The following is a 23,299-nucleotide window of genomic DNA, read 5'->3' as shown; positions in this document are numbered from 1 at the left end:
AGGTTTCTTCATATTTATGGTTTCCCATTGAATTTTTTTTATTTTACACTAGCAATACAACAAAATATATATTTTAGCCATTTTTCCTTGACAACAGTTCAAGTTACAGTTGAGAAAATATAAGGCCAGGGGCTTGATTGCTAGTGGTTATACAATCCAAACTTGATGGTGATGGAGACCGGTCAGGACCTTATATTCCTTTTCTAACAGTTTGATCAGGAACACTTTGCAAACATGTCCATGTCCTGGTCCAGGGGTACTGTTCTGTATACAATATTTAAAAAAACCCAACAAAAAAGAAAAAAAAACAGGCTTCAGCTAGGTTGTTGGGGAGTGTATGTACAGCCTTTTGACTGGGAGGTTGCTGATTGGATGTAGCCAGTACTGATTCTTTCTCGCTCTCTATTTTTTTTCCTTTTTCCTGTTTTTTCCTTTTTTTTCCTTTTTTTTTTTTTTACATTTTTAAATTTTCGTACCTTAAAATTTTCTCAATTAATCAACAGCAGCAGCACATTTAAATACATAGTTGGCTTGTCTCTTAAAATTGAAATTTGACTCTGCATTTTATGTACAGTCTCATTAAAACTCTGCACTGCCACAGCTGTGCTCCAAGTCTATTGGTCTGCAGGGAAGTTAGGAAGGGTGGCATGAGAAGAAGATGGCAATGGAGATGTAGGTTTGCAGATGGCTAAGTGTAAATGGCGGGGCTTTTAAGCTCTCTTCAAATAAACAAACAAACCCCAAACAAACAAACAAAAAACCCATTAAAAAAACGTAAAGAAAAATGCCTCCCTTCCCTTTTATAATGTCCTCCAAGAGTTCAGGGCTGCAGGAAGGCTGGGAAAGGTCTGGGGATGATTTAAATACATTTAAAGGCTTGTCACTAACTGCATCTGTCCTTCTCGTACGTCGCCTTCAGGGATGCTGTCCTCTTTAGTAATGGGAATAATGTAACCATCGCTGCTCCCTCGGCCTATCTGGTAATAGGCTTGGAGCTGCTGGCCACCCCCCAAGTTAGGCATACTCTTGTAGTAAACGTCCTCATTCTCGCTCCTCTTGGAGGGGGACAGGTCCTCCACAACATCAGGGCTGCTCTCGGGGTACGGAGAGTCTTTCAGATTAGGCATACTAGTGTACAGGGAGTCTCTGTTTGGGGACTGCAGACTATCATCGGGATTGGTGGGTGTCAGCTCGCTGACAAACGTATCGACTCCCCCATCGGTCCTCACCTTCTTCTGGGGTGCATACAGAAGCGAGTGAGTCCGCTGGGGGATGAGAGGTGCCTCCAGCTCCTGCTGATGGTGCAGCTCGAGGCCCACCGTGTCACCCACGTGGACCAAAGACGAAGCGTCAGCCACAATAGCGTCATCTTCGCTGCTGCTTCCACCTACCACCGTCACCTTGGGCGGAGCCCGCTCCGTGTGGTGGTGATGGTGGTACTGCGGTGGCTGCTGGTGGTGGGGTGGATGATGTAAACTGTGGTGCTGCTGCTGTTGCTGTTGGTGGCTTTTATTACAGGCACGCAGGTTGTTGTGTACTAGCTCGGAGATTATCATTTTCTCAAAGGCAGCATCGTCCAGACTCAGGCCGCAGTCTACTACCTGCACACTGTCGCCAAAGTCCCCATTACGGAGCGAGTAGCTATTATTAAAGTTACCATTTAGCGGTAGAGTATCCATTGCACTTGTGTCCCTCACCGCATTGTTCAGTGAGTGCCCTGCAAAGAAAGGCAAATAGAGGGGATGTCACATTAGTCAAACACCAATAACAGCAGGGGGAATAAAACAGAGCATTAATGCTGTTTAGGATGCAGTTTCACATGGAGGTCAAATAAAGCCATGCCGTAAATCTGTTAGTTAGGCACAATCCTCAGCATACGCAGGCATGCATCACTTGCATTGAGAAATCATTTTACTTTCTCACATATACATTTTCACTTTCCCTTTTAAAAAGTTGCTTTAAGAACAAACAGGAAGGGGTTTGTGCGCTTAGTTCTGCCACAAATGTGAAAAAGATCCCAAACAACATTAAGAAACAGACAGTAATCACCATCACAACACACCGGGCAAAAAGTGGATGTCCACATGTATGAAGCCACAGACGGGCAAGCTACGACACTTAAAGGTTTTCTAGCAACTAATAGGTTGGATGTGCTGAACTAAAGAAAAGGACAGAGATGGCAAAAGATGACATAAGACAGAAAAGGGAAAGTGGTCATGTATCGACATGGGACAGCCATCTTTGTTCTCACTACAAGGGGAGCCCACAAGCAGCACTCCACCATCACCACACACAGCAGGTGAAAGGACTCACTTTAGACAACTCACATCATGTCTGTCTGCTCAGGCTATCTGGTCTAAGAGCAGCTGATGTACAAAAGAAAGTAAAATGATTTATTGTAACATGAAGAATCACTCAAAAGAACAACAAAATGTAACGGTCTTAACTGCAACTTAGCAAGAGCAAGGGTTCAGCAAATGAAATAATTAAGCATCGGCTAGCTTTTAGTTTTCCGAGCTAACTGCCGGCAGCCGCTTTGTTGTCGATTTTTTTTTTTTTTTTAGTTGAGTTTGTGTCGGTACACTTGCTGTCCATTAGTTGGCAGCTTGTGTACCCAAAGCTGGCAAAGGTCAAAGCCTGCCCGCAGCTCGGCACTTGGCATCCGTCACAGTAACAGTTCCCAGTGAGACCCCGGTCACTAGCAGAACAGCTCAAGAAAAAAAACAGCTGCTGCTGAGGTCAGACTCAGTCATGTTAGGAATTTCTCAAAGCATGGAAGTCATGGAAAGCAGCAGAAAAATATATTTGTAATACCTCGACTGAGAAAGGAGATAAAGGAACTCTGCTATGGGTACTGCACCACTTTAATTATAACATTAATTCAATGTCCATGGCAATTCATTATGTCAATGTCCAGGAGGGGTGGACCGATTATGATTAAAGGGAAAGATTTTACAGAGATTCTGTGGAAATTTCAAAAAAAGTATGAATAACGAAAACTAAAGCTGAACAGCTGCAGCCATGACATCCATGTGTGTATGCCCGCTAGAAGGCAATTTAGTGTCCAGACAGGTGTTTCTGGGGGAAAACAGTGCGGGGAACACTACTGGACACTGAAACTGCTGTATGCCACACAAGGACAAACAACTGGAGAGAAAAGAAAAGACATGAAAAAAAAAGGTAGAAAGAAAAGAAAAAAGAAACCTTTGTGACAAAAGCTGTTCTGACGGGGAGAAAAAAAGCAACACATTTTGTTTTGGTTAAATCTCAAATTAAGCAAAAGAGACAATAGCAGAGTAATAAGCATTTAGAAGCTCTGGAAGAATATTTGATATTTTATTGTCTTTCGAATTTGGGTAGATAATTTTGTGAACCGCTTGCTCACTGAGTGTGTGTTAATGGCCTAAAGTGAACCAGTGATTGTGCCGGGGTTTTGTTGGGTTTTTTTAATAAGCATGCTGAAAAAAATTTACATTTGATAGGCAAAGTTAAGTTTTACTCCCATACTTGTCTCTCTGTAGGTCACTAGAAGGAAGCACAAGGGAAAAGCACAAAACATGACAAAGGAGGCCATTTCAGTTTCAAAATAGAATACATGTATAGATATATATAAAAATAATCACAGCACAGTCTTTACAGTGTGGTATATGCTCAAAAGTCATGACCAACTGTGTTACAGTAAAGCAAGTCTGTATGTGTATCCAGCTACTAATGCAACGCTGCATGATTTTTCTTGCAGTTTAATGTGTTTTGAAGGGGAAAATTCCCTCTGAAGCAAACAAAAACTAACAAATGACCTGTTCAGTTCAGGAGAATTCATCATAATAATCATGCAGTTTATACTGCGGCTGCACAGTTTGCATTATTTTAAGGCAGAACGTGTAGTATCTCTTTCCCATCTTAATCATCATGTCCCATGCAGAGTATGGATATTAGAAATACGAGAACACATATGAGACTCTATTGAGGCGAACCACAAAAATCTCTGGCGTGCATGAAAATGTGTGCATTTTCACACAGACACACACACACACACACACTCTCACACTAAGTAGTGTATCAAGCATTTGGGAGACAGTGATTCAGAAGGAAAGGTGATACTGCCGAACATCCTGCTTTTCTTTTAGCGTGCTGTACACTCAAGTCAGATACAAAAGAGGCAGAGAGAGAGCAGGTAAAGACAGAACAGGCAGAATGCAGGTGAAAGTATCAAGTAAGCACACCTGGTGAATTAAACACTGGAGCTGTGGGAGTGTTACATACGACTGTCTCAGCCAGTAAGGTGTTATAAGGGTTGTTAGTGCCTTGTGGTCGCAGGAGAGGATTTGTTAGTAGATAGTTCCCGGTCATTCCTGGAGCAGCAGGACAGAAGAGGAGCATTGAGAAAAAGAGATCAAGGAAATTAGCAGCAGTTTGTCGAGAGAGGCGTGTGGTGTCACTTTGCTTTTTACGCAAAATCTGAAACGTTGTGATTGTACAGAGTAAAGTTTGAGTAGCAACCGGGGAAATGAAAAAAATATTCAACTTTGTGCTGTCCTTCTACAGTTATTTAGTTCATTACGTGTGTTGAAAGGCATTTATAACCCATTTATTTACCAACTAACATTTGAAACAGCTGTGCTCATTACTGCAATTTTTCACACTTCTCGCATTTTTTAAGTCAAGCTCGGTTATTAGTATTATTTTTCTCCCAAAAACAGCACCCTGTTATTGTGCAGAGGTTTTGCTGCTGGACCAGGTCCAAACATAAGTGCTCACAAGAGACCAAGACGAACACGTCCAAGTCAAAGTTATTATTAAGTCTTAATTTTTTGCCACTTGCTTCCAAAAGCTCATCTTCTTTCCATTTCTCCCCCTCAGCTTGCAGTGTGTTTTAAGGATCTGAGGTATTTCGGCTGCCATTTATCACCTGTGTTAAATGCCATCTGTCATGTTGAGAAGTCTCCAGGGATGTTTTTAATGACAGGGAAGTGCTTCTAGGAGATAGAGCCATCCTTCAGTGCACTGTCTCTCCAGGGTAACGAGGCAGCTACACCCCAGAGTGATCAATATCCAACCTTTACATTAACATCTCCAGGAAATTATACTGATGGCCCAAAAAAAAGACTTCTATTTTGATGCTGATGTATCAGCAAGCCAAAATGTGTTTTAAAGCCCTAGGTGTAATGTTGTAATTTGTGACAAGTGACAGCAAAATAAAAAAAAGTGACCGCAAAGAGAAGCAGAGACAGGAGTCAAGAGGAGGGGAGAGGAGTTAAGCTACCTTGGTGTAAACCCTCTTTCCCTTCGCATGCTTGGAAAGCCATTTCAGAGAGCAGCAGAAAGCCTAACAACACACTAAGCACTCCAGGTCAGCCAGAGTTGAACATCATCTTCTCATCATCATATTTGTGCTCAAGCTAAATAATAAATGACAGTTTTTTTTCTCCCTCTCCCTCCCTTATAAATCCCACTGTAAAGTAAGAGAGGTCACCTTACATGCCAGGCTACAAACCGCCTTTTTAAAGCAATGTTAAGATTTTCCGAAAATAAAACTTTGCCACTCCACCCCCTTCCCCGCCTTTTAAGTTTTGTCTATGTTTCCCCTGAGCTTTGGTATGAACTTTGGACAGCCAGCACTTAAATTAAAAAAAGTTCTTCCAGCCTTGCCCCAATTTAAGACTGACATTACTGGCCAGAATGACAGCTCACAGAGTATTTGAGGATGGATTTTTGTAATCCTTTGCTGGCAGAACAGGGAGACTACACTAAAGACCTAAATCTTCTTTTTTTTTACCGTACTGCTCTGTCTTTTCAAGCTGAATCATTTATTACGATTACCAGAGTAGGACCCTAGACGGTGTTGGTGAGATCATTGGAACTTGGAGGTATTTTAGCTGGATGATGAAATGTGTGCATAGGTGTGCATGTGCAGAGAAATGAGGTGTGAACTGACCTTGGTTAAGGGTGGAGGTGCTGTTGATGTCACCTGAGATAAAGGAGGACTCAGATTGCTTTCTTACGGTGTCATTCCACATTCTCCTGATACGACTCTGTCAGGTCAACAAGGGACAGTCATTAGGACTTTAAACAAGCCCGTTCACCTTTCAGATCAACTTTCATTCGATTTCCCCCTACATGCTACGGACTATACCACAAACCCACTAATATGCAGCGAGGCAGGGGCAGTAGTAACCGCTCAATCCCTCTGTATGAGTTTTTCAAAAACTAATTTTATGTAAGTCAACTTCTGAACAACTTCAGCTCCAGTTATGACTCTTTAAAATAGGCTGGAGGTTATACTGAGACGGGGATGCTTCTCTATAAGCACATTACATCTGGAGGTATTGTCTGCTAAGGTCTATTAGCCTTTAATAAGAACCGGATAAGGCGAGGACAAAGTTGTTGTTTTCTTCTTTGTAATTTTGGCTCTCCCTGTAGTAAAAAGTGCCTGCAATGCTTTTTAAACAGTGCAATATTTCCTTCCCATGCACATGGCGTTAGTGAAAAAGGATAAAAGCAAGAGCTAAAGGGGCCAGAACAGAAGAAAGGTACTCATGCAGTACAGGAGATGCTGCTTGTAAAAAAGTGGGATAATGTTGGTGTCTTCTCATCTACCTCTGAGGTTAAGATGCAGAATGTGCTTTTTTTACATTTTCAAGTACATTTTCCTGATGAATCGTTTAAACAGTGGGGTTATTAACAATGTAAGAGAGCTGTACGATGAGTCCAGGATACGCCGCGCTCTCATCTTATCCTGGCACGTGGCGAGACTCTCGCTGTGCAAAATTGGCGGTGTACCTGTGTGCCAGAGGAGTAGCGTGCGCTGGTCCGTGTGGTGGAAGTCTTCGCAGAACCGTGCGAGCTCTCAGTCGGCAGCCCTCCGCAGCAGTACGTGTGGCGGAAGCACTTGCTGTACTCTTTGCGGACCTACGCAGGCAAACAGCCAAGTGTTTAAATACAATGTTGACTTTACATATGACTTGGGCGAGAACCAGAATGAGGCAGTGTTTGTTCTTTATATCAGCATCTGTGAATTCAGCTGAAGGTTTGGCCTTGACTGCTCAAAAGCCATCTGCCTTTCACCTTGAAAGAGAAAAACCGTACGCAGTGCAGAGGCAGAGTGACAACTTACCTTTTTCTGGAGAAGGCAGTGGAAAATGAAGATAAACATTCCTTGGAAGGTGTTGAATATGGTGAAGAGGTACGCCATAACAATGGAGGCCTCGCTGATGAAGAAGAGCCCAAAAGACCAGGTGAGACCGAGCAGGCACAGCAGAGCAAAAGCACCCATGACCCAGGATCTGAGGGACGACAAACAAGACACAGGACGAATCCAACGTGAGGGAGGTTCTGTGACAGAACAGTGACTGGAATATGTAATCACCCGGTTCCACTATGAAATATGTAGAAAAGGCTGAAAACCAGGTGGGAGGAAAACAATAAAATGAAAAAGAAAATACACACACACACATATCATCACAACCCCTTCCCCGCTGTCCCCACCCCTCCATCCTCACACACGTGCAGATTCTGCCCTCAGACAAGGCAAGAAATAAGGAAAAGCTTGACCCGCTTTTCTCTTTATACCTCTCTATTTATTAAAACACACCAACCTCTATAACAAGACAGCACGACATGTTTAAAAATAACTCAACAAAAGCAACAAACACTATCATATTCAACTACTGAGTGCGCTATCAGAACTGGAGGAGCTACGCAGACGTGGAAAGAGTTCAAGGAAAACTCCCTGCTTCGTGTGTGAAGGTCCTGCGGAGCCTTCGCACACCAACAGTGGTCACGGTTCAATGATCAAACACAACAGTAACGACAGTAACGACAACAAAACTGGATTTCAAAAATGATGGACGTGGTGGAAGTGACCGGTCACAAAGACAGTGGATGAGAAGCTTAGAAGCTGCAGTTTGTGAAAGGAAATGATAGAAAGAGGAACAAAAAAAAGGCACGGAGGAACAACGTGGGATAGAGAGAATAAACTAGAAGCTGAGGAGACGACTTCTGGGCAGTATGTTCTTACTTGATAAACCGTTTATTATCTTCATAGCTAGAGAGCATGATAGGCAGGAAGAGAGAAACACAATTAGATTAGAGCGCATAACAGCTTGGGTTAGTCGGCATTTGAGTAAGATATCGTCAACTTTGATTCCAGGGAAATCACGGGAGGCAATGAAATAAAGGATCTAACAAGAACTGAGACTTGTATATTTTGCTGCTGATGATTCAATTACAAAAATCCCATGTAGAACATTCGGTGTGAGCACGCTGTCTGTAGCTGAATTTGCATTTATGCTCCTTTACACGTGGGTGGTGTTGTGTGGGTAAAATTATCTGAGGTGCGTAGTAGAAGCTTACCCAGGCAAATCTGTATTATAGTAGCCGTCACAAACGCGATAATTACTGGTGTGGATTGCAGAACAGAGACAGGAGAGAGGAATGACAGAAGAAAAAGAAAGGAGAGGGTGTGCGTTAACTTTGGCTTCACATGCAACATGCAGCGACCATTGTCTGACTTCAACATCAAACTTTGGCACGAAAAACAGCGACAACAGGAAACAAATGATCACAGAGGAAACGGCTATTAGGCAAACGGTGCATTTCAGTACAAACAAGCTTAAAAGAAATCATTTCTAACATCCGACATCAAAATGCGCAACAATCTGAACGCCACCAAGTTCAGTAAATACTTTCTGTAGTGGTTTCCTTAAAAGGGAGTAGTCCATCTCAAATGAAGCTAGAATACTAAGTAAGGCTTTTTTGTGACTGTTCTCTCTGATTGCGGTTTTACCACAGAGCTGTGTTGTTGCACGCATTCATTAAGCAAAGATGAAGAATAACAAACACTGGACGGGGGGAAAAAAAGAAAGCAGCAAGCGCCGCTCCCGCACAGCGTGGTGGAGGTTGAAACACACACTAATATAATGTAAATAATGCAAAATGGCATGAGACTGCAGGACTGTAACCAACAAGGCCCTGGAGTAAACAGCAATAAATATATATTTATATCATTTTTCTTCATACAATAAATGTGCACAAACAACAGCAGCAAACAATTAGCGTTTTGGAAAACACTGAGCTAAACGCTGAGGTGACTCAGCAGTGGCTACAAGAGGAAAGGCTGAGTGTGGCGGTGTTGGGATGGTGGCAGATGTGCTAGGAATTTTTTTTTCTTTTTAGGATTAGAAGCTGGCATCTCTCTCGCTCTCTCTATATATTTATATAAATATGAAAAAGCTTTGACATTTTCCAGTCTCAAACACACATGGTAGCTGCTCGGCTGCGCCCCACCCTGCCAGAGCTAACGCTGAATGGTTACACGGCATCCTTACAGTGATGCGTGTCATGCCAGAGCAGTTCTGTGGCTACAGGTTTGCAGTAAAACACCAAAGCATGAAAAATATGAGTCACAGAATATGTGTAGTCATCATCACAGATTATACACAACATGTTGATGCAAAAAAAAAAAGTAATTTCAGTGCAAATATTAAAGTCCCCTTGAATCATTTTAAAATTTTGCCTAAAAATAAATAAATAAAAAGAATTCACATAGAGGTGGAGAAAGTAAAAAAACAACAACTTAACACTAAAAGAGGCTTGTGTGGTTTTTCCGGGGGAAGTGGCAGAATAGCGCCGGTGTTAGATCGCTCATAAGCGGGAGGACTGTGCGGGCGTTCTGCATATGATGACGCTTCACTTACTTTATATTCTCCAGTCGGCTAGAGTCTGGTTTCAGGGTGGTGGAGTGCTTCACCATTTTGTACATTGTGATCACCAGGAAGATGAGATTGAGCTGTCAAAACAGAGTAATGGCAGTGTTAATACATGAAGATGTATGACTGAAGATATAGCACACAGAGAAAAAAACTGTTAATTTGCCCATAAGTATTAAAAGAGGAGAGCCTTCAACTCTGCATGTCCACAGACTAATCCAATAAACATCTATCGTTCCAGCTAGTCTCAGACGGGGCTGACTGGCGCCAAATTTAGTGTCATTCTATATCAATAAGAGCATGGAAATGCATTAAAATCCATCACTGTAAGGAAAAAAAGAGAAAAGGGGGGAGCAGCCACACAGCAGCATTCTGGCAATGTCAGAGGGGAATGAAAAGTAGCAGAAGAAATGAGAGCCTCTTGGTGTACAAAACAACTGCATATCATTTTATGCACATAGTGAAATATTATAAGGTATAACCAGCTACAGAAGGCTTGAGGGAACGTGGTGTATTTTGTTCGATTCCTGTTTGTGGCCACATGAAAAGAGCGAGAGAAGGAAGGGGGGACGTGCGGAGGCTGTTGCTTGCTTGTTTTAATGTATTAAATCTTTAGAGAACCAGTGGCACATATCAGGTTGAGACAGGGATACTATGTGCTGTGTTTCTGAGCACATTTATTTGCTACCTTTAAAAAAAAATCAATACTGTGATTTAGAGACACAAAGGCTGCATGGTCCAGCAACGAGCCCTTCCAAATAATTTACCTCAAAAACATTTATTCTGGGGCAAACTAGTACCTGACACAGTATGTACATGTACTCACTCAGACAAACCCAAGTGCATTTGTGCTGAAAGCCAGGCATGTATAAATAATGTCAAGGAATATCTTACAAAGGGAAATTGAGATGTGAGTCTCCAATAGAGCAAATAAGAGGATCAAACAAACAGAAACACGGCAGACAAATTTATGTGTACGCCTGCGTCAGCACCATGTGAGTAACAAAAAAGCTCCAGAACATGCAAGTAAGGACATTTGTAGGGACGAAAACCAAACGGTGCATTTTGGTGTTCGCATGTTGTCTTTAGAGCACCGCAGCACTGGCAAAAGAAAAATGGAGCTGGACTGCCAATGCAAGGGACCTTTGTGAGCTGGACTCAGACCACAGCCATTCAGTCTCGCACAGAATTTCTCAGTGTTCTGGTGCACACGCTGCTATCAAAGGACTACCTGTGATCAATACATCACCCCTCCACATGCAATCAACTCACAATAAGCCCGACTGTAAAAAAAGAAAAAGGGATGGCTTGGGAAAGAAAAAAGAGCGAGAGAGAAAGAGGAAAAAAATGCCAACCTTCTTTTATATCACAGACGGCACTGAAACTATGTTTTGTTTCACAGTTATCAGCCATTATTCCTGTCTGCATGAGTCAGACAGTGGGTGTGGGGGGACACGAGGACGAGGACTTTTGAAAAACCCTTTCACACAGCCTGGAGTGGTGACATGGATCCAATGAGACAGAGGAGAGGGACACAGTACTTTAAAGTAACCTAGCAGCATGGCACATGTTCCCACCCCCACCGACATGCTTTCGCAGCCCTTCCCGGGGGATCCCTCTTGCTAGAGCGGAGCTGTCTTGCCTCTATCCTTCACTCTGTCTCTGAATCATCACTGCAAGCCATGCAGAAGCACCTTGCCACACTGGGACTGAGGAGAAAGCTTTTTCTGAAGCGAACTGTGTGTGTACACACTGAACTCCAAATGAACTGCTGGGGATAAAATATTAAAGGTGCAGATGGAGCTGTCCAGATGATAAGAACTGCTCGCGACATGTCATGATCCAAAAGGCCTTGTGTTGAAGTTATCTCAAGCATGCTAATGGCTCCCCCCACCACTCATTACTTCCATGTTCCTCCTTTCATGGAGCTAATACCCCCTGTGCCCGGAAGCAGGGCAACCTCTGCCTAAGAACAAGGATCTAAATGCCTTCTCTCAGCTTTTGTTTTCAGTCAGTATTTAGGAAGCGTTTCATCCGGCAGCAAAAACAACAGAAGAAATGAGGGAAAAAGCACAAGGCTGAGAAAAAACAAACCAAAACATGACCACCCTAGGTCAAAACTGGTGTTACTTGGCACAAACATGGTCTGGGTGACACGTGGGGATCCAGACATAAGCCAAAGCAGCACTGTTTTCTCTCCCTTTCTCCTGTTCATGTGCCTTTTCGCCTTCTAACTCTCTCTTTCATTGACAAGGACAAAGCCAATTTGTTGAGAAACCAGGGTCACGGATGGTGCAGACAAACCTTGCTCCTGCACGCTCCCCCGAGATGCCCCTTTCCACAGTACTTTGTCTTTTTGAGTCAATTGTTGCACAGAATCAGAGGAGCGGTGTGCGAGACCCGACCCAGTGCAGCAAAACCTCATTCCTGTCACATATTAGCTCTGCTACAATACATTAGCTCCTCACAGGGTCATGATTCTATCTCTCCGGTCATCACCACCGGGATCCCGATCATCATTTCCACTGCAGAAATATTTTTCATGCAAATCATTATGAGAGCAACACTCGATTGGAAAACAATGAGGGCCCAATTTAGGGAAAGGAAACATATTCCAGTGTGGCTGACAGAGCATTTGCTGAGACAGGGAGAAATGTATGTTTGCTTTAATACAATGTTAGCTTTTCCTCAATTATAAGCTCACACATTCAAAGCAGGGAGGCAGAGAGCAGGAAAGAAAAAAGACAAGAAAATCACTGAAAACAAGAAAAAGTCATTTCAGCATTTACTCCGAGACATTTCACCCAGCACAGACCCTTTTCGGGTCTTCTGTGCACCATTTCTTCCATTCCTAAGCGTGCCGATGCCGGTTTGTGAGAAAGCTGTGAAATGCAGTCCAGTGTGCAGATTTGCCTTTTACTTATTCTGCTGCCACACAGACAAAGAGTACGGCTACTGCATCTTTACTTTGAAAACTCCGAGCAGTCTGCCAATAGTGCGCAGGGACTCGATGGAATTTGACACGGCTGACCCTTTTCTCTAGTATATTTTCAGTGTCAGCTTGATGTTCAGCAGAGGTCACTGCATCTGTAGATACAGTACCAACCATTAGCTTGGATAATGAACACAGTACTGAACAAATACCACCCATCCTCCCTGCACAGCAGCAAGACGAGCCTGCAGAGCTTCCTTATCCCTCGGTGTGCACGAGGGCAAAGCAATACATGATGTGGGAAGCTGAGAGGATATATGTGAGGCACACCACCTGCTATTTCTTTTTTTTTTTCCTGCGCAGGGAAGTAAGACTCCCGAAGGTCTTATTCTTCTGAGCCTCTCTGATGGAGCGAGAGATAATAATGTCATGACCAGTAAATAATTGCATGCCTCAGTGGGACATATGTCAATATTATATGCTATATGTCCTTCACCCTTGGCGGACCCTGACCAAACAGAAGGGATGCCTTTGCTCTCCGTCTTCCCGACAAAGTCGTCCGCTATTTACAGGCAGACAAATACAAAAAAGAGCTATAAACATTACCCTGGCTTGCAATGTGTGCTGTAAAATGGGCCATTTGAGCCAATTGTTAACATTATTTTTTCCCTTCATCACATAACTTTGAAGGTCAGCAGGTAATATCTGTGATATGAGACTTCCTGAAATTGTCTAAAAGTGAGGTTAAAGTACACCATCAAGGCCTGATCCTTGTCAGGTGGTGAGAGGCAGAGGGGAACGTCGGACGCCTCGAAATCTGTCTGTGGCGCAAAATTAACCTGTCATCACCGGGAAGGCTTGGAGCAGAAATCCTGCTGACTTTTCCCTTCAGTTCAACCATCTTACTCCCTTTATCTTTCTCCTGCATCTCTTTCATCTCACCCTCTCGGTCCCTTCCTCACTCTGTCAGTCTGAGTATTCAAAGGAAAAGAAAACAGCTTACCATGATGATACAGGTGACAGGTCCTATAAAACTCCATATGAAATGATTATCCACACTTAGCCAGCACCTATGTCAGAGAAACACATAAATCAGCTCCGGGCAGTAAACACCACAAAAACGACATCATGCTCCTGTGGCTAAAAATGGAAAGAAATCATTTTTGGTTATTTGGGCTGATGTATTTTATTATCAGCGTTTAACTTAAAGCTCTTTCACAAAACGAGCAGGAAGACCGCTGGACACAACAGGAGAAGAAGCAAACCGAGCATCCCCTCTTAATAGCGTCGTCTTAGCTGTGATATAGCCATTAATCTATGTAAAAGGCTTTTTTTCCCCTGCACTGCGCTCTCCTCTTTAAGACAGCATTTACAAACAAGAGGTCACAGGAGGGTCTTTGAACAGAAAGGCATTAATGTAGCTGCAGCCTCCCCTGAAACCACAGTGTTGAGTCTGTCAGCCACTTTCAAATGACATAAAAAATTGAACAGCTGCCCATCCCTGGCAAAAGGCGCTCAAATGTTTTGGTGTAGTCTCCGGGGATGCACACAAGGTGCTGGCAGAAATGACGAGCGGATTTCTTTTCAAAATCTGCCACACGCAGACACAGCAGGTAAGCCCACACAGTGCAGCATCCAGCATGTCTGCTCTGCATTTCCAAGAATGTTTTCAGAGAGAGAAAAAAAGAAGCTGCACTCACGCTTTCTTGGTCCCGTAGCTCCTGTAGTCAATAGCTGCTGAGACGCCGACAACGATGGCGGGGAAGAGGTAACCAGACACGTAGTAGTACTTTTTCCGCGAGTATTCGCTCTCAAAGACTTCTACCAGCATGAGGTACAGCTGGACTCCCTCAAGACACATCCAGGAGAAGGAAGCTAGGAAGAAGAAGTGCAGGATCCCCGCAATGATGGCACAGCCAATCTGAGAACGACAGAAAAACAACTGATTCAGACAAGAAACGAAGGAGACGCAGTGACATTTATTAAATAATCTTTCGACATCAAGATGACACGTGTCGTTTCCACCAGACTTTTGTTGTTGTTGCTGTTCTTTTAGTGAAAATCGTACATCGTGTACCCCATCTTTTATTGAAGCTCCCTGAAAAGACGGCGTTCGTCGTTTCAGGCCGCCTCGTTCAACAGCAGAGAAAAACAATGAATATTCATTCACCACATGGGCTCTGACTAAGCACAGGTTTAGCTTTCCATCAGCACAGTACAAATTTAAATGCCATTAGTATTGTGGGGTTAGAGTTAGGAGATTTAATTATTTGGAGCTGTGAAAAAAGACAGAAAAAAGCAGCCGTTGCTCAGCCATCGTCGCTGCAGCTTCAAAGGAAAGAGGGAAAAAGACCCATCAAGAGGAAGACATGTCCCTTTAGTAATCTATATTAATGGTGCTGTTCCACTCGTGTCATGTCAGGGACAAGTGGGGAAGGCTAGAAACAAACAATGCTTAAAGTCTTATCCATTTTACTCTGGAAGGGTCTTTTGTGTGAGGGGTGAGAGGCGATAAGGAGAGAGAGGATGAATCAAAACCAAATCGATAGGGTGAAATCATTCCGGCTTACCCTGGGTTCCGTCATATCGATACCAATTAGGAATATTAACTCTGCAATGAAGAGATTAATGCACAAGTTCTTGTGGATGGTGTTCCGATCGCTCTGCAGGCCCCGGAAGAAGCAGAAGGTGAAGATGCTGATCATGAGGCAGACGAGGGACACCACGATGCCGACGCGAGTGATGACGGTCAGGAGCAGCTCGTGCACTTCGCTGCTGGCCTGAAGCGAAAGAGGGAAATGACAAAGAGGGGCGTGTGAAGCTCTGAGGGAAAGGATCACTAGCCTCCCCTTTAGATTTGATAGTTGAGGACTAAAAACAAGAAATAACTGGTAACATTTACATTCCAGCATAATGAGATAAATCGGGAGCAACAAAAGGACACACAGTAACCAATTTCATATTTTAGGGCTACATCACTCTCCCATGACATATCTGCGGGCACCATGGTGATGATATTGATTAAAAAAATCTTTCTCTTTCAATAATTGTGGTTATTTCATTATCGTTTGCTTCTGGGTGTAAAATTAGCATTACGTGTTGGGAGAAGATGCACTCAAATCAAGCTGAAAGACGAAAAAAATATGGTAAAAACAACCCAGTACGCACAGATCGACTCATTAAACCGCACCGTGATAGCTGCAGTCTTTAGCTGCGTCAATATTCAAGCCTAGAAACTAAAATGTTAGGATTTAATCAAAAATCCTCCAATGCTACGGGTGGGCATGAAAGAAAACTGGACATACAGAGGTTTCACGGTGTGCCATGAGGATGGCAAAGTTGGTGAGATGGCTGCATGAGCAGGTGGTGTGTGTTTTATTGGAGTCCAGGAGTTTGCAGCCTTGGGTGGACCAGTAGCCCATCATGCTTCTCTCAGAGTAATTCCAGAAGGAGCAATTGGAGTTGAAGTAGTGCTCCATCTGCAGATAACAAGAGATATGGTTAAGTGTCCAAATAATTGACTTCCTGAAATTGAAGCACATGTAGAACACAGAGGCCATTTACCCCCTACTCATAGAAAGTATTTTTCTGCACTGATATGGATGAGGATTTTTCACTTCACAGCTCTTATGAAGCAATTCATATGTTGTATCTCATTTGGCACATGCTTGCCAAATCAACCGAAGCATGGTCGCGTATACGAGGCCTTAATAACAGAGAAGCATAATTGTTTGACGGCATGTCTTTGGAATTGCACAATTTCTCTGATAAAGAATGGAGTCACGCGTGGCCCTCTGGGAACTCTAGTGACAACTTTAAAAGACGAAAGATAATTGGTGCTCCAGTAATTTCATCCTAGATTGTAGGGCTAATCTAGGAGTTAATTTCCCCCACTATAAAAGAAAATGGGTATCATTTATATCCCAATGTTGATTAAAGAATTAGTTTTCATTAAGAATTCACTTAGGTTCTAAAGACTCCTTTAATTTGATGTTCAATGACTTAAATAAACTGCCAACTGACCTAGCCAGACATTTACAATTCAAATTGCACATCTCCGTCTACTCTAGATCTTCCCTCCTGGTGTTTTTAATATGGCCCGTCCATTCGTTCCTGCAGGCGGACTTACATCAATGTGCTCCAGGGTAAAAATCACGGGGTCATTAATGAACACGCGGCTGGACTCTTTGTTGATTGAGGCGGCGATGATGTCCGAGTTGACGGCTACCGAGACGTTGCGGCTGTAAGCGTCGTTGTCCATCTTGATGGTGGCGTTTTCTGTGCTGAGGAACTGGCTCAGGTTTTTGTAGAGCATGAAAACCAGTTTGGCAACTCCTGCGGGGCGAAAGATTTAAAGAAACACGAGATTAGGGAAAGAGCGACGCAATTAAAACAATAGGGGGCTAAAAGAAGTGAAGGGACAAAATATGCAGAAGACCAGAGGACAAGAAAGCCTTAAAACCGACTCCATTTATTTCAATGTAGCTGAATTTAAATTATTCAAGCAATTATCTGCATGGATGAGAGAAGTGAGATATATTCGCTGCAAACTTGTACAAATGGCCTTATTTTTAGGTTTAAAATTCGCAGAGCTTTGGAGTTTTTGAGATAAACTGCACTCAGTCTCTTGAAAATGAATCCATTTCACAGTTTCTCCTACGCTAAAGAATCACTTTTGTTTGTCTCCGAGTTACCAGAGTTAACTTTGACCGAGCTTCTCTCGTTGCTTTTTTAACTCACCATTCCGACTGTTGAGCTTAACAGTATTGGCTGAGAGCTGGATTGAGATCCCGCTTTTGCCGATCTGTGGAAATTTGAAATCCTGGACCTGGCCATCCGTGCTGAGAACATACACTTCCAGGACTGCCAAGAGCAGAGAGGCAGGGGACGAGTTAGAGAACAACAAAAAAACAGAAAATCGGTCAATTCAGACCGTTTCAAAGAGACAAGAAAGAAAAAAAGCAGAAGGGAAGACGATTCACGCCGGAGCTTTCTTCCTGACATTTCTACACAAGCTGTTTGAGTATGCACACCAGAGGACACATGATCATCTCGTGCGAACACTAAATGTTAGTGACAGTGCGCCACGCAATAAAAGCGTCACTCACACAGTGATTGTTTCATCCCAGCGGTGCTCCCACTAATATGAATAAAACGGTGCTGAGAGAAACAAAAGGACTCTCTCGTACGGTCTATCAGCTGAAGAAAATGAGCGAAGGAAGAGGAGCTTTGGATAAACAATGTCCTTTTCTCTGACTGCACAGCAGGCTAATGTTCACATTAGTGTATAGAGTTACAAGGTCTAGACGCACACATTTATAAAGTAAGCGTGCGCAATCAGAGAATCCAGTCTATTTAATTGTCTGATATTCATCACTTTGTCAGTAAGCGACTTGTTAAACCTAATACGCGTTGTTTTTCACTTCCCCCGAGGTTTAAACCCTTATTATGAAAACAAAGTCCTTTTTTATGAGGCGGCCTTGTTTTGCTATCACAGGAGTTACTCTTTCAATGAACTGAGCGTAATCAAATTAGCCGAGGCACACATCAATCACGGACGCTTGTCATTTGCTTACTGCAAACTCGGCTTTACTCACTTATATTATCTGCTGGAACTTTGACAATAGCCGGTTCCATGAGGTTGTCGGCGAGGACGAAGGCCCCTTCCTCCAAAGTATCCAGTAACATGGTGGCTGCGTGAGTTTGCTCGGTGCTGTTCATGTCCTGCCAGGACTTGAGCGCCTCTGGTCGCAGAAGGTTATCCACCGTGTCCACGATGGCCTGTATTAAAGCAGATAACCGAAACAAATCCACAGAAAACAAAGATTCTTGAGTGTCTGGAAACAAATGACTTTTTCTGCGGATGAGCTGTGACATGCAGACGCTGATGTGAGTTAGTGAAATGCTGTGCTGGAGTGTCGTTAGGAGTGAAATGGACAAAAGTGAGGAAGCCGAAAGGACTTCTATTTTTCAGGTGTATATGTAATGTAAACATATACTTGCAACACATTTCAAAATAACATAAAATAAGAACAATAAAAAAATGTTTGTAATGTGATGTTAATGAAGGAAGAACTGCTAAAAGAGCGGAGGAGAAGAGGCGCTTCAGCGATGGTCGGTTTCTTTTTCAAGGATGTTGCGTCGATGCTCTGGGTCACAGTGTACTGAGCCTATCACGTCTGTCTGATAACAGGATATTAAGAGATGGCCTGGTGAAAGCCAAAGTCTCCGTGGCTGATCTCAATTAAAGCTCTCTAATTGGAAAGTTCAGTGGGCAGCAACTTTCCTTTTCTTCAAACACTTTACTGTGGAACAAGTAATTAAGCCGCCCTGCAAAGGCACTCAAAAAGTCAACCTAAAGTGTGCAGTTTGCTGTTTGTCCCGTGAACGCAAACCTTTTTTTTTTCAACCTTAAAATCTTTTTGGTCATCTAAAAGCTCAGGAAACACAGAGCATAAATTGGGCATAAATGATGGAGGGGTTTTCTTCGGGAAATAATAAAATCAATGCGTCTAATCAGGTAATCAATGCTGGCGATGGCTGGAGGAAAGGGTGGGGTGTGTGTGGGGGGGGCTAATGTGAAGTTGCGTCAGATGTCAGATACTGATGACTCAACAATCCCTGTCCCTGATCCTCTCTCATGCTGCTGCAATTTACATCGACATAACCTCTCGGAAGTCAAATCGAAATGTTTTGACTTTAAGAAGCGAAACGATGATGCGACACGGCGGGGGCGATATGACGTATGTGCTTTTTGCTTTTTTCCAGTTTCCCTGCCTCCTTTACGAGCACACGGCCGTTGACTGGCTAATTAGCTTGATCCATTTTAACACCCTCCCGAAGGAGAGATGGATTGAGGGGGGTGACTTTGGTGGCAGGTGGAGGACACTGATGTCCCTGATGGTGGGGAGATATATATACAGCCAAAATACTTTGATGTGCGAACCCAACGCTGTGAAAGCATTTGGGGAAGAAAGGGGAAAAAAAAGCGTTTGACCCTCACTAACCCTATTAACCAGCTCGAGCTATAGATTTGTACCTTTAATTTATGAAACGCATTACTTTAATGACCTCAAACCTGCGCCCTTGTGGATTTTCCTTTTGCAGGCTGTGAATGATCAGGAAATGATCCTTAGAAAGGGTTTTGATACATCACTACAAAGCAGCAAATCCTTCATCAAATGAATAATGAGGGGGATGTAAGAAGAGGATGTCTGCTTGAGTTGTGCCGTTATTCATGTAGGCGTGCAGTCTTGAGTAAACACAGAAAATAATAACAGGGAAAAACGGAAGAAACAACAAAATACACCATAGCTGTCAATGCATACAGGAGAGAAAAAAAAACAAGACACGTACACAGTTACAAAAAGAAGCCACCTAAGTAATTGGAGATGACTTCTCTTTGACTTAGGAAGCACTTTGAATACAACTGTGTTTTTGTGTGAAGCAATTACTCAAAAAAGCAGGAAGCACAGGGAGGAGGGTGTACACGACAGTGGAGAGGGTGCATGCTGCTGAACTTGGGCTAGGGCATATACAGTACGGTAGTACAGGAATAGAGGGGACAGCAGCTGCAAGCAGAGTGGGCAGAAGCTTTGCTTCAGTACCTTCATGTATGCCCTGCATGTCCTTTCTCGCTTTTGGAGCTTTTTTTGTTTGAGAAGGAAAAGAACAGATACAAAATAGAGACATGTAATTTGCACAAGTTCACGAGCTTGAGTAAAGAATTCGTAGAAATAATAAAGGGCTGAGCGCTGGATGGAAAAACCAACTGATAAAACGACCAGTCTCAAATGCCACCAGTCTGAAGCACGAAAGCACCGTGGATCACACTCATGACACTGAATACACATCTGCTCAAAAATCAGAACTGCTTTTCTGTCTTTGTTTTGCCAGCTCGGCTGAACTTGAAGTGAAAAGCACAGAAACGCAGACTGCTGACGTAATTTGGTGAAAAAAATCAAATAAAACGCAGCTATTGTATTAAAGAAGTATTAAGTTATCAGTAAAGCATAAAAGCTATGTAAATTATGCAGAGTCATTCAGTAAGAGGGAACTGGGGAGAAACTTGAGGTAATATTTTTTAATACCCTGCTAATATGCGGAGGATCTGGTTACCTTATTGAAGCTCCGTCCTGCGGAATCCTTCTCGCTGGGTCTGAGCTCCTGCAGCTGCGCATCCAGGATGTCCACCAGCTGCTCCATCAGGCGCACTGAGGAGCTGACGTCTCCGGCAAAGATGGGTCCTTTGGTGTGCTTGGCTAATTCATTGGCCAAGTTAGCCGCGTTTTCACCGCTGCGGATCTGCATGGGGAGAGAGTGAGTAATGCTTATGAGAATACGAAAAGACAGACTTGGAGGGCTCTTTACGGCTCTGTTTCTAACATAAAAATCACACTTGAATGAGTCTTTGAAATACCAGTTATGAAAAGAGGGTTTAATGTTTTCTTCTTCAGTTTTTTCTTTTTTTATTGTGTGGTACGGCAGAAGAAAAAACAAGTCTACAAAGAGTGGTTTGCAAAATAAGAGTATGGTGCAGATTATACAGAAGGTAAAAAAACAATGAAAGGCTTTTAATGTCAGGTACTTTTGTCCCTTATTTCCGAGTCGGGTGCCAAAGCAAATGAATCCACGGGGTGGATTTGGAACAGATTATATGTCGGATGTTCTTCCTGATACAACCGTCCTATTTCTGGGCCAGCTTCTGACCTCCCAGTTTCAAACTGGGTGAATGTGTTAACCACTAACAAAGTGTAAAATCAAAATAACTAAAATGTAAATACACAGTTATACATACTACAGCTGTATGGTGCCTTTCCTACTCTCCCTCTTTTTAATGCAGTTTGTGTGATTTTTTTTTTTTGTTAACACAAAATTTGGATCGTTTTAACTCAGATATTTCATTTTTTTCTTTTTTTGTAGTCGTCTTCTAAAAAAACCAAAAATATAGGACACATCAGCCCTTTTTGTCATCCTGCTTTTGAGTTAATCTGACCCAGATTTGCTGCCATGTTTATATTTTTTTTCAGTGAATAATTTACTTTTGCAATTGAGTCCTTTACAGAAACACATTATTTTTGTCTACTCCTTATTTTAAGAAAAACACTTAGATGGAAAACAGCGAGGCAGAGCTCATACAAACCTTCTGGGCTACTTGGTTGACCCAGTGGGAGGTGCAGTTGCTGAGATCAGGGCCCTTTGGGTGCCAGTCCCCAGTGGAAAGGACACATAAATAAGATGCTGTGCCTGACAGAAAAAAAACCAAGAAAACAAACAAGAGGAGAACAGTCAAGTTGAATCAACTCGAATCAAATACATATTTTTTATGAGGCTGCTCGCTGAACAACAAAGGCAGAAACAGAGATCAAAGGAAGAAATTGCACACAAGCAACACAATCATGCAAATTGAGTATTTATATGTATAACATATATGAATCCAAAAGTTTTTTGTGCACATGAAAATATGAGCCTGAGCAGATGTTTCTTTTTAGTTTTTCCCCACTTTGTCTATCGAGACAATGTACAGAAATCTAATTTTGTTAGCCTGTTATTGCTACAAAGTGACATGATTTCATATACAATGAGGAACGCACATTTCCACACAAACAGCTGAGCCTCAGTCAGTCAGAGACGGCTTAAGTTAACACGGCCACTGCTGATTCCTTTAAGCTAAAGCTATTTATAATTAGAGAAAAAAGAAAGGACTATCTAACAAACACGGGGATGTTCTCTCGAGAGGTGTCGGGTCATACTGAAGACAGCGAGCAGTCGGCCCTGAGATGAGAGAGAGAGAAGGAAAGACGGCCCTGTTTACCTCGTGTTCCCTTGGGACAAGGTCGCTCAACAAGCATGCCCCTCTGGGTCTGAGGCCACATTATGTCTCTTTTCTCAGTTGCCTTGCAGAAGCGTTCAGGTAAAGGGAAGGACTCCAGGGGCGGAGGGGAAGTAGTCTGTGGGATTACAGGACGTGGCCTGGGCGTTCCCCTGCTGCGCTCCTTGTACCCTGTGGTGGTGGTATTGTTGTCCACACCCCAGTGCACTGTGGTTGTTGTTGTGGTGGTTGTCGTTTTCGTAGGCGGAGTCGTGGTGACTTCTGAAAACGGCGGTGCTGTGCAACGGGAGAGAAAAAACACAAGTCAATATTTGGGTGGAGCGCTGCTGTGTGATCTGCGCTGGGTTGGATCGGGTTGGGGGACAACACGATGAGTCTGGATCTCACTGGGATACATTTAGTATTTATCAGCCTTCGAAAACACGATGCAGTGCTGTGAATAAAAATAATAACCAAATGGTAAGTTGACCTGCGGTTGCTGTGTGAGGTCAGCTCATTAGTGTGGCACCCCTGTTGTGCAAAACACATAATACCGAGGATTTTCTAAGGATATTCAACCTGGCAGCTTTTCAAAGCTTGACCTTCTGGTGGGCAGAAGTCTTCATGTACCACTAAACCTTAACAGTGCCCCCTGTAAGCAACATTCCCATTTTTTTCCCTCAACACGTTCGACGCTGTAATGCTTATACATCCAAGTACCCTGTTGTGTAAATTGCCACTAAGTGCTTTGTGCAACAAGCGTATTTGCTTTCCCGTTGACTATGGCTTATCCAAGGCACTCAGTCTGAAGCGAACAAGACAATAATTACAGTAACATCCTCCTGCCTG

General features: G+C 43.0%; 1 protein-coding gene and 1 long non-coding RNA gene across 34 annotated transcripts in view; one reads left to right on the top strand and one right to left on the bottom strand.

The window, feature by feature from the left end:
• The window catches only part of LOC102077928 (uncharacterized), a 47,878-nt gene that overhangs the window by 12,156 nt on the left and 12,423 nt on the right, over positions 1-23,299 (top strand). Inside the window, exon 5 of one of the 2 annotated variants that reach the window (XR_003214084.1) lies at positions 4,861-5,929. The exons of the other annotated variant lie outside the window; for it this stretch is intronic. This is a non-coding gene — a long non-coding RNA (uncharacterized LOC102077928). Of the gene's footprint in view, positions 1-4,860; positions 5,930-23,299 lie in introns of those variants that run through there. 2 annotated transcript variants of the gene reach the window in all.
• The window catches only part of adgrl2a (adhesion G protein-coupled receptor L2a), a 90,529-nt gene continuing 67,621 nt past the window's right edge, over positions 392-23,299 (bottom strand). For 6 of the 32 annotated variants that reach the window (XM_025898607.1, XM_025898613.1, XM_025898614.1 and 3 more), the window contains 20 exons: positions 22,454-22,747; positions 21,782-21,885; positions 20,758-20,943; positions 20,247-20,285; positions 18,237-18,420; positions 17,380-17,502; positions 16,769-16,974; positions 15,945-16,118; positions 15,210-15,419; positions 14,340-14,560; positions 13,643-13,709; positions 9,696-9,787; positions 8,353-8,397; positions 8,018-8,044; positions 7,115-7,283; positions 6,781-6,909; positions 5,936-6,032; positions 4,224-4,352; positions 3,508-3,525; positions 392-1,717 (listed from right to left, as the gene is read on the bottom strand). In XM_025898607.1, coding sequence (XP_025754392.1) covers positions 870-1,717; positions 3,508-3,525; positions 4,224-4,352; positions 5,936-6,032; positions 6,781-6,909; positions 7,115-7,283; positions 8,018-8,044; positions 8,353-8,397; positions 9,696-9,787; positions 13,643-13,709; positions 14,340-14,560; positions 15,210-15,419; positions 15,945-16,118; positions 16,769-16,974; positions 17,380-17,502; positions 18,237-18,420; positions 20,247-20,285; positions 20,758-20,943; positions 21,782-21,885; positions 22,454-22,747 — 3,362 coding nt within the window. In that variant the 3' untranslated portion in view covers positions 392-869. Of the gene's footprint in view, positions 1,718-2,313; positions 2,367-3,473; positions 3,526-4,223; positions 4,353-5,935; positions 6,033-6,780; positions 6,910-7,114; positions 7,284-8,017; positions 8,045-8,352; positions 8,398-9,695; positions 9,788-13,642; positions 13,710-14,339; positions 14,561-15,209; positions 15,420-15,944; positions 16,119-16,768; positions 16,975-17,379; positions 17,503-18,236; positions 18,421-20,246; positions 20,286-20,757; positions 20,944-21,781; positions 21,886-22,453; positions 22,748-23,299 lie in introns of those variants that run through there. The other 26 variants (XM_005459913.4, XM_005459916.4, XM_005459917.4 and 23 more) reach the window with 19 other exon arrangements.

The sequence above is a fragment of the Oreochromis niloticus genome, linkage group LG15 (genome assembly GCF_001858045.2).
Source record: "Oreochromis niloticus isolate F11D_XX linkage group LG15, O_niloticus_UMD_NMBU, whole genome shotgun sequence".
Lineage (NCBI taxonomy): Eukaryota > Metazoa > Chordata > Actinopteri > Cichliformes > Cichlidae > Oreochromis > Oreochromis niloticus.
This window is presented reverse-complemented; position numbering and strand designations above follow the sequence as displayed.